Below are 14,172 nucleotides of genomic sequence, written 5' to 3'. Positions count from 1 at the left end.
TCTCTGTGAATATGACTTGTTTAGGGAAGTCGAATAAAAGAAATGTTTTTAGTATCAGACCTTTTTCCGACTGGAGCATTTTATGAGCATAATGCCTTGAAAGTCCATCCATGTTGTAGCATTCATCAAAGTGCATTCTGATTTTTACGGCTATTGCATTTGTGTGCTATAGTTTATGTAACTGTTAGTGAATTCTTGGGCTGCTCTTTTGGGCAGTTGGGAATGACGCTGTCTTAAACATGAGTGTGTAAATATCAGTTTACAACTCTGTGTCTAATTCCTTGTGGTCTATCCCCAGAAGTGACCCTTGAACTGTTTTCCAGCATCTATGTTCTCATGAATAACATTCTCTACTCTTAGAACAAAAATATCACACTATTCATAAGTACATCTCAAGCTACATAGACACTTTCTGGAGGCTCAGCGTCTACATGGACTTGGTCTGTCTCTCCAGGTACTTCTTACAGATAGTTTGGTGAGAAAGAATTTTATAACTAAAAGAATCACATGCTACTATAAGCCATATCCTGCCTTAAGGCGTCAAAGTACATATTTACATGAAAATTTTGTTATATCCATATTTTTAAATGCATGATTTAAAATCTAAAAGCCTGTCACTTCGTTATCTCTAAAGAAAAAGCTAAGATAGGAAATCATTCACATTTAGCATTCAGGACCTGTGTGAGATTAGCATTATATGCAGAGCTTTGATTTTCTAAGACCAAAGAAGCATAAAAGCAGGAGGGGGAAAAAACCATGTCAGTACATATTCTGCATAAATTTGCATAATTCAAGCCAATGCATGAAAGCACCTTGCAGGAGAGGGGACTGCTAATGGAGATGTTTTCTCCTGAGGATTTAAAACATATTCTAAGGTTGGATTATAATGTGTATTGAGTTGTATACTTTGATTAGTTTTATGCTGTGCAAATTATGTCTTTTCAAGCTGTCCAAAATCATTATAATGTAAAGTTTTGACTCATGTGGTTTATTCTCAGTCAAAACAGCCAAATGCTTTGTGATGCTTTAAACTGTGGCTTAGATGAAAATGGATTGTTCAGGAAATGGTGCTGGAACTGTGCATTTGTATCACTACCTCACCATTTTTTAATTAGAAAAAGGCCAGTGGATCAATTTTTTGTATATGATAAAATGAAATGTGAGGATAAAATCATTGTTAAATTATTTTTAGTATCATAGAGTTGGAAAATTTTCCTAAACATAAAATATTAGACTTTAGAAAGTGCTTTAATGGTAAAAATATTTTAAATGTATGTAAAAAAAATAGGAGGAAGCTGGAGAGGTATCTCAGTGTTTAAGAGTCTTTCTGATCTTTCAGAGAACCTGGGTTTAGTTTACAGCATACCCATCCATGTTAAGCTCACAACTGTCTATAATTCTGGCTCCACGGAATCTAACATCCCTAGCCTTGTCAGGCTCTTGTAGTCACACATGTGCACTTACACATAGACACACATAATTAAAAATAAAGTAAGAAAACCTAGGAAATAGTTCCTGTATTTGTCAAAAAGCATGTTGAGACCAGTAAATATAAATATTCATTATAGTAGCAATTATAATAACGAAGTAATGAAGCTTCCCAAGTGTCCATTAGTGGGACACTAGTTAATGTAACAAATATTTATGACAGACATCCTAGAGTTCCTGAAACAAAAGAATTGTGGTGCCTCTTTGTGAAGAGATGTCAATATAGCCAGATGCCCAGACGCTCTCTCCAGAGGTTCCACATGACTGCGACCAATGAATCACAGATCAAGCATTAAGTAATGATTGTTTAGTATCTATCTACTGCATGAGTGCAGGCTTTTTCTTACTATGTTGTGAACAGTACAATTCAAATTATGTTAGGCATTATAAATAATCTAGAGGTAAGTGACTCTATATGCAAAAACAACACAACTCATATCTTGGCCTTGAGCCTCTTTAAATCTTAGTACCTATGGTGTGGTGATGGTCTTGGGATAAATCCCTCACACATGAGGTTTGTGAACAAGCTGAGAATGCTGTATTCATAAAGCCAAGCTGGGGAAGAACACACAAGCAACAGGACTCATCACTAGGGAAGAAACCAGTTATCTATGAGACAGACAAACAACAATAGATTTACCTATAACTTTGCACCCTTTTCCTTTCCATTTTTGGAAATACACTAGCTATATATGCAAAAGTATTTTAATACATTTAAGCACTGTAGGCTACATAAACTAAACCATTGAAGTTCTTAATGTGTAGTCTTAAACACCGCAAAAGGAGCCCATGGTTGCAGGGAAAACCTTTCAACCTTCTTTGTCTTATAATATTCTCATAACTTATCATAGTTTTTTCACCACAGAAATCATGCCTCACTCTCCACAAAGTCTCTTCTCCCAAATTGGAGGTTTATGTTAAATGCTGTTTTAGACAATTGAACCCATCAACAAATGAAAGATCATTGCCCTTGTGGAGTTTAGATGCTATGGGTCCTATCTGGAAAAAAAAATGCATACCATAAAATAAAGATAGGCATCTCTAGTGAGTTGAGATGATAATGCAAGAGAGGGAAGAAAACATAGAGCAGGAAGAAGGGGTTGGAGATAATCAATACACTTCCCAATATTAAATAAGATGACAGTGGTTGAACTGAACAAGATGGCAAGTGAGAAAAAACTCAAGAAAGAGGTGAGAAGTTAAGCCACATGGATGTGTTGGTGCAGGAATTTTACCCAGAAGAAGGAAACCACAATGATCCTTGGACAAGTTGTACCAGGTGCCTTTGATGGACACCATTACAGCTAGAACTGGGACTGAGCAGGAAAATCAAAGATAATGTCACATGACATAGGAGAGCTGTGAGGATCAAATAGATCTTGTAGACATGCGATGTTGACTGGTAAAGGAAACTAAGGGTCATCCTGGTGAGAAACCACTGTGGTTTTCCATGGTAACTCACATTCTATCATCTTCATGCATGAACTGAGTCCCAAGACTTGACTCAACACTCAACATCATGCCATGTCATGCAGTGAGTATGACAAGACATTGTTCCTCCCTGCTGGTGACTGCTAGTAAATAAGCATCTTGAGCAATGCTCAAAGGTCCTAACTGAATCTGCATGCCAGTATTTAGGCTCATGTACTGGACAGTTCTCTAGTGCTTTTGACAATGACAGTCAGTCCATTCATATAATGATAAGACTGTTTTAACTGCTTATTTTGTTCCCCCTTTGAGTACATACTGCTTGATAGTGGTGACTTCTTCCTTCTTCCAAACACACTCCAACATACCAGATCCTCAACTGACTCTTCTTCCCTAATGTTCCTATGACGACTTCCACACCACCATTGGTGCCTGAGCTCCCTTTCTCCCAAGATCCTCAAGCCTTTCATAGAAATACCTCTTGGCCTCAGTCCACAGCCTTTGGCGCTCTGTGTGCTTAGTTAAAAACCTCCTCCTGAGCATCCTCCTATGAGGAAGAGGAACTGGTTTTTTAATCAATGCTCAATTCTATTATTTTTTATCCGAGTTTTCTTCAGATCAACTCATACTTGTTTTTGCAAAAAAAAAATCATACATGAGCATAATGCATTCTGATCATAGGTATTCCAATTCCTGCCATGATCCCCCATATCTCCTTTTCCAAGTAATGCTGTGTGTATGTGTGTGCGCGTGTGTGTGTGCACGCACATGCACATGTGTGCACATGAATGTGCACATGTGATATATATGTATATGTATATGTATATATATATATATATAAATTAGTGTTGTCTATACATACATGAGTTTAGGCTGACCACTAGGGCTTAGACAACTTACCATGGGGCTTGTCTCCAAAAAAAAAAAAAGACTCTGTCTCCCTCAGCAGCCATAGACTGCCTGTAGCTTCTCAACCAAGGAGGGGAGGGAAGCTGTGAGTTTTGCCCCTATTCACATTGGAATGTTGACTGGTGTGCTCTTGTGCAGGTCTTGGCAGGCAGCTATAGATGTTGAGAGTCTGTGGGAACAACATCCCTGCCTTGCCAGCAGAAACTCTTTTGTAGTAGTCCTCTGCCTTGAAGTTCCCTGAGGAGCTCATGTTGCTATCAGAACCATAGCCTTAGGCCCATTTGAACACTAGGATCATTTGCTTGAGGGTTGGTATTTGCCCTGCTGGAGGTATGATTTAACATGAGGGTTCCAATGTTAGAAGTTTGGTCTCACTGTGATCTTTGTGAGAGGCAATGTGAGCTTTAAGGAACCGGCCCCAGAGCAAAGTTACATAATAGGCACTCTCCATTGTTCTAGCTTCCAGTAGGCCTAGTCCTCCTGCCTCGATGTCATACACAACGCTGTGATGCAGTCAAGGCTTTTGGAGAGTCTGGGCCACAGCATTTTCAGTCTCCAGATTTTTCAGCCTCCAGACTGTTAACTAAATACACCTCTTTCCTTTCTGAACCCCTTGCCTCAGGTGTTTCATTATAGTAGCAGAACACAGATTGATATAATATTGTATGGCAGATCCAGTACACAAAACATGACAAAAGTGTTTTTATCCTTTCATGGGAGAGGAGTCTAGTAACACTGAATACATGATTTTAGCTAATTTTTTATGATGATGATAAGATTTCTAAGACCTGAAATGATTCTAAAATCTCACATACATTCCTGAGCTGGGGCAAACTTCTGGGTATAATTCCAAGATGTTACAATCTTTGCATGAGCACCATAAAAAGTGGTATGGTGTACGGTATACCTTTTAAATTTTCTGAGATGTCCATCAAAACTAACATTTGATCACTCTTCCCTCTTTGTATTATTATTCCCCTTAAGAGAATGTTGTCCAGATCAAGCACTATGAAGATTCTATATGATAACCCAGGTCTAGCTCTCCAGAAGCTCATTGACACAACCCAAAGAAACACTGTGTGAATTCTCCCACTGAAGAAACTGCTCAGCCCTCCGGATGACATAGCCTGAAAATTCAGATCTCCCAAGTTTATGCTGCCTACATGCCAGGATTGTCATGCTAATATATCATTTGTTGCTCTCTGCATCCAGGCTCTGTGGAGTAAGAAGCCAAGTCCTATGAGGTTAGAGTCAAAGAGACCCGTATCGGCTTCACAGGGCACATGTGGCACTGTGCCTGGTTTAAGTTCACACAGCTCTTTAATTGACCCCCAGTGCTAACAGCTTAATGGGACATGGAGGCATTATAGCCTGTAGATTTTAAATTAAAGTTTCAGACTCCCTTAGGATACGAACAGTACTTCAATTAACACTAATTGGCATTATACATGATTAACAAGTGAAAAACATGGGTTTTCTAAAAATGTGTCTTTTCTCCCATGAATTCTGAGAAACGGATGGATTCCTGCAAAGATGAGGGGGATGAGACATAGTGTGTGTTACATTGGCACAACTCTGAAAGCAACTTATACACATAGGAGAGGAGGGAGAGAGGAAGAGAGAGAGAGAGAGAGAGAGAGAGAGAGAGAGAGAGAGAGAGAGAGAGGTTAATTTATAAGTAACTGTCCCTATAAGAGCTTAAATCAATGTTAAGTGAAAAAAGCAAAATTCTAAATCACAGGATCGGCACAATATCACCTTTCTCCACAACACAGACACATACAAGAAGACTGAAAATAATTATATAGTAACCTGTCAAGGGCAATTAATTATCCCAGCAGAGCGGCAACTGTGCTGGTATTTATCTAAGTCATTTGAATATGTCATTTTCCTTTTATAATAAATTAGTCTTGCAAGAAGGAAAGTATGTTTTGCTAAGACCATCCATTCTTTCAGAATAAATACAGCGAAGAAATGTGTTTAGAATCTTTTCCCCCTTCATCTACATTAGACCGTGGGGAAGTCAGGATCCTGTCAACAGTGGATTGATGGATTCTTAAATCAAAAGAGGGCGCTGGGTTCTAAATGGGAGGAAAAGCAAATGCTGGAGGGCAGCTAAGCACAGCCCATTCTTCTGCTCACCCTAACTCCATTGCACCAAAGCCCTTCCCAGGAGAGTACACTGATGTCTGTACTTCTCTTCTAGAGCCCAAGATGATTGTCCTGCTCTACGTGACAAGTCTTGCCATCTGTGCAAGTGGACAACCTCGGGGCAATCAGGCTAAGGGGGAGAGCTACTCTCCAAGGTACATCTGCAGCATCCCTGGCTTACCTGGGCCCCCAGGTCCTCCTGGAGCAAATGGCTCCCCTGGACCCCATGGTCGCATTGGCCTTCCTGGAAGGGATGGTAGAGATGGCAGAAAAGGAGAGAAGGGGGAAAAGGGCACTGCAGGTAAGGAATCACCAGGAGGTTCTGCCAACACTCTCCTCCACCCTCCTTAAACCGCTCCCTCTGTTGCTTCTTCTCAGTGGGAACTATTCCTTCAATCACCTCTCCACTTCCATTCGCTCCACCATGACACTTATGCTTCAAACTCTTTCCAACCTTAGCTGGCCACAATGACGACTTTCTCTCGTGGATGTTTGTGACATTGGAAAAGTAAGAAAACTGGTCCTGGTTAAAGGCACTGTGGGAGATGAGCACAGATGGGCAGGTACTGGGCATGACTGCTAGAGCTGGACCCCCAACAACTGGGGACTGGGACTGCTGGACAACAGCTGGATGCGCAGAAGCTTAGGTAGACAAGCAGATGGGACAGAGAAGGGAATGAATTGCCATGCAGAAACTCAGCTGCCACCCTGCTCAGAGCTAATTTTCTACACAAGTATTCCTCAAGGGTTTCTAGATTTTTCTATGTGTACAGCTAAAAGGACAAGAGTGTCCTATGGGTGGCCTTTCCTCTCACAGCCCTCTCACAGCTATCCTGTAACAGCTACCATGTAGACTTCACCTAGCTCTTTGAGACAATACAATTGCTCTCTAGTCCTTCGCTGGTGTTTAGGCTTTCCCCTCTGCAGATAGATTACCCTGGGAAGCTTCACAGTCCTTCAGAGGAAACCAAATTGAAATTCTACAGAAGTTATGTGAACTCCACAAGAGAAAGGGGTTGGGAATCAATCTTTGAAAACAAGCTTGTGAGTGCACATGTGAAAAAGATAAGAAGGAAAAATACATAGATCTAAAACAATCTGCCGCTCCCCAATCACCAGACCTGATTTACTGGGGTTCTGTGAGTCACTGCCATGGTATATATCCAGATTATTGGCTAATGCATCATTTCCAAATATTCCATGCAGAAAACATTGGACAAATCAATATCTGTCAAATACAAGAGCATTGTTCAATATTAAAGGACATTACATAAAGATTCAATGTCAAAAAAGCAACCTTGAATTTGGAGCTTAAACATAGTTATTCAAAGGTGTCTGTCTATAAAATAGCTCATGTGGAATCAGATTATTACAGAGCCATGATTTTGAATATCCTTACATTTCTATGACACACAAATTATAGTTCTATATACTGACCCTTTCATCTTGCGCTGTCTGGAAGGAAGAGTGCAATGGCTAATCACACAAGAAGAAAAACAGATTCAAATCTTGGCTCAGCTAAGACTTAGCATCCCTGGGCAAATCTCAATAATAAGGGAAATTGTGAATTTTAAGAATAGTTATATATGTAGAATATCCCATACATTAATTGCCATGTGCTAAGTACTGGGAAATGTTAGGTATTATTCATTATTAAATTTTGATCCACAGATCAAAAAATAAATCTGTGGCTATCCAAAGTCACAGAGTAAACAAACAAAAAAGATTAATATATCTATGAGGTAGTAATACCGTTATTTCATATCAGATGTAATATTCTTAAATGCTACAATTTTATCCCTATAGGGTTAGGGCTAGTCCTGTATACAATCTATTCATCTCTCTATGCATCTATTTCTGAGTAACTATTTACTTGGAAACATTTTTGTGTACCTATTACTATCAACTTTCTGGAGAGTGCTCCCCAGCCTCCACACCAATGTCATTTAGTGCTGAATAATTTTTAGGGTCAGGTATGGTATGTGCAGGGTAGAGTGTTTGGTGTGGTATTTGACAGCATCTCCCTGGATATCAGTGGCACACTTTCCCTAACTGTGACAAACAAGAACAGCTCTAGACATTGCAAACTGTCAAAAAGGACACGACTGCTACATATGCTCTAGTCTCCAGGAACACAGGTATTTGTCAGAAGGTAAAGGAAAAAGATGATCTAAGCTCGTCATTGCTGGAGCTCCAAATGCTGACCATATATTAAGAAGAGCTCACTATGTGTCAGGAACTCATTTATGCTAATATTCACCATTATAATCTGCCATAACTGTAATATGCAATAAAATAATGCTACAAATGAAATTATTGGGATTAAAAAAATAAGTGACTTTTCCAATCTGAGGTTTTATCAATCCAACAGCCACACTGAAGGCTATACACAGCTCAGAAAGGAAAGATAAGCCTGACTGGTTGTGAAAAGGCACACATATCCCTCAGAAACCATGTTTGTAGTGTGGCTGCAGATGAGTCCAAGGCTGCACAGGGTCTTTTTGTATGTGCTCCCTTCTTAGATACCAGATTGCCTTGCCCTCAACCAAGTCTAGGCAGAACTAACAGTGTGCTTTTTTCAACTGTCCTATTCTAATTTAGAAAGGAGGAGATTATTACACCAAATCATCAATTCTTTGCAAAAACACATCTCACTGGTCTGTAACAATTATCATAATATAGCATTCAATTAAATCTGAGAGTGTGCTCATTTGAATATTGCTAGAACTACCTCACAAAGCATTCTTAATATTTTTGGTTGAGAGACTGTCATTTAACAGTTGAGCCATCTCTGAAGCCCTCATGGAACAGTCTTTATTCCAGTTTGATATGTGAATTACAGTATCCATAGCTTATCATACCAAGCTTCTATCATGAAGGCTTACATGTAGTGAATAGTCAGTCAATAATAAATGAAATTAACATAAGATATATGGCTGAATGAGTATATAAATGCATTGATGGAAGGAAGGAAGGAAAAAAGAAGGAAGGAATGAAGAAAGAAGGAAGAAGGAAGGAAGGGAGGAAGGAAGGAAGGAAGGAAGGAAGGAAGGAAGGAAGGAAGGAATGAAGGAAGGGAGGGAGGGAGGGAGGAAGGAAGGAAGGAAGGAAAGTTTGTTAGATGGATAATGTATGGAAATGATTCTAAAGAGGAAACCTAGGTAGACCCCTTTGAGAGAGAACTACAAGAAACAAACCACTCTGTATGACTAAGCTTCAGTAATACAAAGTTTAATCCTTAATGCATGATGATTTATCCTCTTTTATTTTTCTTCTGAGTATGTAGTCTTCTGATACATGGGAAAACTCTGCACATAAAAAGGAAAAATTCCTCTGTATTATTATTACATTTACCCCAGTGAGTGCAGCAGCTCAGGGTATTACATGTATTGCAACAGAGAAAGAAAGCACTGAGGTTGTAAAGAGCTCCTTGTATTTATAACTTGCATTTCAGTACTTGTTCTCAACAAATTTTCAATTTAAATTTCTCAACTTAAGTTGTGCTCAACAAATTTGCAAGGGAATGAGCCCTCAAGCAACCTACTTCAAACCTTTTGTTCAATGCTTGGGAAGCCTAAGTTAGGAGGATCTTACCCCTTCAGATTCACTACCCTGTCCACAGCTGAAGTGGGTTTTATCTGAGACATGGTGAGTCACAATTAACTGTGTTACCCACTAAGCTCAGAGTGGACGAATATCCAATGTCTCTGGGTTACAAATGGAGCCCTTGAAGCCAGAGAATGAATGACTAATCCAGAATTTTCTAAGCAGCATGGTTTGTGTTTGTAACAAGATCCTGTAGTTAAAATTGTTACTGAGACAAGAACAGTTTTATTACTGTATTGAAGATCAATACAGAAAAGGCAGAGAAGGTTAAGCTACTATTGAAGCTAAAATACAAATTCCAGACATGGTAGTCTTTGATTTCTTACCAGCAAAAGAAAGTTTATATGCCATTTCTACACCAATGAATCAAGCATTGAAAGTTAAGGTTTTGACCTTGTTTCAAGAAACATCTATCATGTGTGTTCCACTTGGACCAATAGAATTTCAACTTAAAAGGACCAACTGCATTAAGGGGACACAACTGTTGTTGATAAAAACACTGATCTCATCTCATAAACAATGGTGATATTCATTGGCAGTAACCTCTCTGTGCTGTGAATTGTTAGACAGCCACTTTCACGATTAAAGGGCATACTTGACATTTTGAGGGCAAAGTTTTAATTCTCCTAAAATTTACATTACCAAGATATTTCCTTGTTAATTTTGCCAATTAACTGGAAAAAAGGAATCAGGTTATCACATGTATGCATTGAAGTATGTACAGCACTCCAATAATTGATATCAAAGCACCAAGAGATAAAAGGCTTAGCTGAGTAAAAATTACTGGGAAGAAAACCACGGCTGCAAGTGAAACCATGCATTAACAATACATTTTCCCAGATGACAAAAAGTATAATAATAACAGATAATAACAATTTGGATACTTTGGGTGGAAATACTATTATGTAAGTGTGTTTAAGACATGGATTCAGTCACAAAATTAATAACAATTGGTGTGTTTTTTTTTAAAAAGTCAATTTTATTGATAGTTTCAGATCAAGATCATTCTCTCTATATATCTAGCCTCTAGCTAACCTATGTATGTAAAGATTTGAACATACAGAAATAATGCATACTCAACACACAGTGGCTTAGAATTCATTGAAATTCTTTGGCATCCATTGTTTTTTCTATATCTAAGGAGACTCGGAGAAATTAGGAGACAAATCTAAAGTGATCCATTCAATGGCAGAGCCAATCAACCACAAAGAAAGAGGCATTTAGATGGAAGGGAGAAAACAACCATGAGGCTGGGAAGGCTTGGGATCCTTCTAATCCTGATACACAGTCAAGTGCTTTCATCCCCTTGGGACTCAGTTTCCCCTTCCAAAAGTAAACCTATAGCATGGTGAAAGCAGCCATTATTTTTCAGTTATAGCAACATAAGAAGCCCAATGTTTCAGGTGTACTTACAGTTTCCAGGATCGACCCAACATATTCTCCTAGAAAGTGGGGTACCCAGGCTACAGAGTTGGACAAGCTCAGGTTGAGATAGCAGCTCCATCACTCACTGGCTCTGTTCTCTGCAATGGAGTTAATTTTTAGTTTGTAAAATTCTTATGAGATTTAAAGAAGATAATGCATTTGAATAAAACATTTAATATCGACGCTGGTATAGTTGACAAATAGCAGATTTGATTTTGATTAATTACTTTATCGTGAAGTCTAACAGGAATAGAGCAGGACAAAGACTAAGCTGTCTCCAAAGCATCATCGAGTTCTATCTGCCCCGGGACTCATTCTGTAGTAACAAGTACCAGGGTACGACTAATATGCACCAGTTAATCTGTCTTCAAAATAACATCTAATTAGTTTAATTAGTTAGGGTCTAATCAAGGTCTCCAATACTGGAGGAAATCTATGAGAACTTTTTAATTTTCATTTTTAGAATATCAATGATTTTCAAAGGCTTTTTAATTAGTATAATGCTATAGATAGTTGACTGTTTTCAGACATGGCTAAGGTATGTTAGCAATGGATAGGTATGTTGTTTGTGACTCTCTGGAAGAACTATTAATTTAGCTGTTGATTATTTTTGAAGGTCTAAAAGGTAAGACTGGACCCCTGGGCCTTGCTGGTGAGAAAGGAGACCAAGGAGAGACTGGGAAGAAAGGACCCATAGGACCAGAGGGTGAGAAAGGAGAAGTTGGTCCAGCTGGGCCTCCTGGGCCAAAGGGAGACCGAGGAGATCAAGGGGACCCAGGACTGCCTGGAGTGTGCAGATGTGGAAGCATCGTGCTCAAATCTGCCTTTTCAGTTGGCATCACAACCAGCTACCCAGAAGAAAGACTACCCATCATATTTAACAAAGTCCTCTTCAATGAGGGGGAGCACTACAACCCTGCAACAGGGAAGTTCATTTGTGCTTTCCCAGGGATCTATTATTTTTCTTATGATATCACGTTGGCCAATAAGCACCTAGCCATCGGGCTGGTGCACAATGGGCAGTACCGGATAAGGACCTTTGATGCCAACACAGGGAACCACGATGTGGCTTCAGGGTCCACAGTCATCTACCTGCAGCCAGAAGATGAGGTCTGGCTGGAGATTTTCTTCAATGACCAGAATGGCCTCTTCTCAGATCCAGGCTGGGCAGACAGCTTGTTCTCCGGGTTTCTCCTCTATGTTGATACAGATTACCTGGATTCTATATCAGAAGACGATGAGTTGTGATCCGGACTGCAGGCCTGAATGTTGCAACATGAGTTCCACAGTGGCTTACACTCTGATCTAATCTGGAGTGCTGGAAGGTGGAGCAAGTGATACTGGGATTCAGAACACATTTTTTTTACAGATGGCTCTGGCAGAGTTAACAAAATAAGACAAACCACCAACCAGTTGAAATCACACCAAAATGAACGGCATGCAATAACCCCAGACATGGACCCCCTGAAGTAAAGATCCTAAATATTTAAGCAAATTAAGATGATGTTAACAAATTTGAATGCCCTTGGCAATACAACCAGCGGGTAGTGACACTGCCTCATTAAATATTCATAAAACTCCAGTTGTGTTTGTTATTTAGAATAGTCATAACATTTTAGTGGAATTTGTTGACAATTCTCAGGAGTCAAAAAAAGAGCAAGAGATGCTAAGAGTTTCCTAACAAATTAAAATAGAGTGATAAATTTATTTATTTATCCATTTATGCTTGTACTCTCTCTTTCTGTGTGTGTGTGTGTGTGTGTGTGTGTGTGTGTGTGTGTGTGTGTGTGTGTACGCAGCAGAAGACATCAGCTATCTCTCCTCAGGTACCATCTATCTTGTTCTTTGAGCCAGAGAGTTCACTGAACATGCAGCTCACTTACCTGTGTAGCCTGGCTGACTAGTGAGCCCAGAAACTACCTATTCCCATCTCTCCAGCACAGTGATTCCAAGCATGTGCCACCATGCCTGGCTTGTGTTTATTTGGGTTCTGAAGGATCAAACTCAGTTTCTCATGCTTACAAAGCACTGGACTATGCTATCAACCCAGCCATCCACAGTTATCTAATGGGACAGTGTGGAGCAGACACTGAGTGCTGAATCAGACGGAGAATGATGGCAGTAACCTTATTTCATGCAGGCTAGAGTGTGGAGTGTACTCTGACACAGTGGCAAACCACTGTGTCACCATGGTAAACAGATCCATTCTATGCTAGAGACACATAGGCCATGACTCCTGGGGTTGGAAGCCAAAGACTTCTCACAGAGAAAAACCACTAGGCATGCCAAGATACAAATGTTTCTGTGAGTACAACAGTTGCGGAGGAAGAAGGGATCATATTCTGCAGTCTCCTCATGCCCCCTGACATGTCAGTGTTATTTTCAATTGAGAAGGAGTGAAAGAGAGAAATAGGGAAGCCTGAGAGAAGAACTCGAGGTGTTGATTGAAGCAAAATAGTTTTCTAGCACAAATAGGTTTCTCCCCAAACAAGGATGCCACTTAAATTACTCAAAAACAAATGTTTCTAACAAATTACCCAGAGTTAGAATGCAGCAAAGCATTCTAATGTGAGCTGGAGCGAGGATGAACAGGGAGGAACCAAACATCAGGACAAGCTGCTACCCTTTCAAGCCTCTCACATCCTTCAGCCATTTTCATTAGCATTGGCATCTGCTGCCCACTGGGATTCCCTATTTAATCTCAGCCATTTAATCTCTGTCTTGTGCACCACTACTTTGGTCTGCAGTAATGGTATTCTCTGTGTCTTTCCCTTCCTGGATCTTCTATGTGTCCTTCTCCGTGTCCATTAAGGACTTTAGTGCCTACGGTGCATGTCATAAGGAAGGAACAAGATGAACGGAGCCCAGTGTCTGCCACTGGAGTCCTAAGAAGACAAGAAATGGCATGCGCACCCACACACCCATACACCAGTCCCTGTGCTCTGAAAAAGAAAATGCTAAGTTATGCAAAGTGTTAAGTGTTTACTTCCAAATTCCGAGATGATATAGGAAGGTCAGAGAAATTTCTACCCACTAGACCTTAAATGACATAAGGACTTGGGGTAGCCAAAATCAGGAAAGGGTACACAGACATGTCACAACAAGGAAGAATGAAAGTGAGAACTGAGCCCATGGAGAGAAATCCCTGGGCCAGCTGCACAAGCG

General features: G+C 39.9%; 1 protein-coding gene across 5 annotated transcripts in view; it reads left to right on the top strand.

Moving 5' to 3' along the window:
• The window catches only part of C1qtnf7 (C1q and TNF related 7), a 112,517-nt gene extending 99,865 nt beyond the window's left edge, over positions 1-12,652 (top strand). For 2 of the 5 annotated variants that reach the window (XM_039091942.2, XM_006251073.5), the window contains exons 2-3: positions 6,032-6,277; positions 11,624-12,589. In XM_039091942.2, the coding sequence (XP_038947870.1) occupies positions 6,040-6,277; positions 11,624-12,255 (870 nt within the window). In that variant the 5' untranslated portion in view covers positions 6,032-6,039 and the 3' untranslated portion in view covers positions 12,256-12,589. Of the gene's footprint in view, positions 1-4,546; positions 5,070-6,031; positions 6,278-11,623 lie in introns of those variants that run through there. The other 3 variants (XM_006251075.4, NM_001107221.1, XM_039091943.2) reach the window with 3 other exon arrangements.
• The last annotated feature ends 1,520 nt before the right edge of the window (positions 12,653-14,172 follow it).

Source organism: Rattus norvegicus, chromosome 14 (genome assembly GCF_036323735.1).
Source record: "Rattus norvegicus strain BN/NHsdMcwi chromosome 14, GRCr8, whole genome shotgun sequence".
Lineage (NCBI taxonomy): Eukaryota > Metazoa > Chordata > Mammalia > Rodentia > Muridae > Rattus > Rattus norvegicus.
This window is presented reverse-complemented; position numbering and strand designations above follow the sequence as displayed.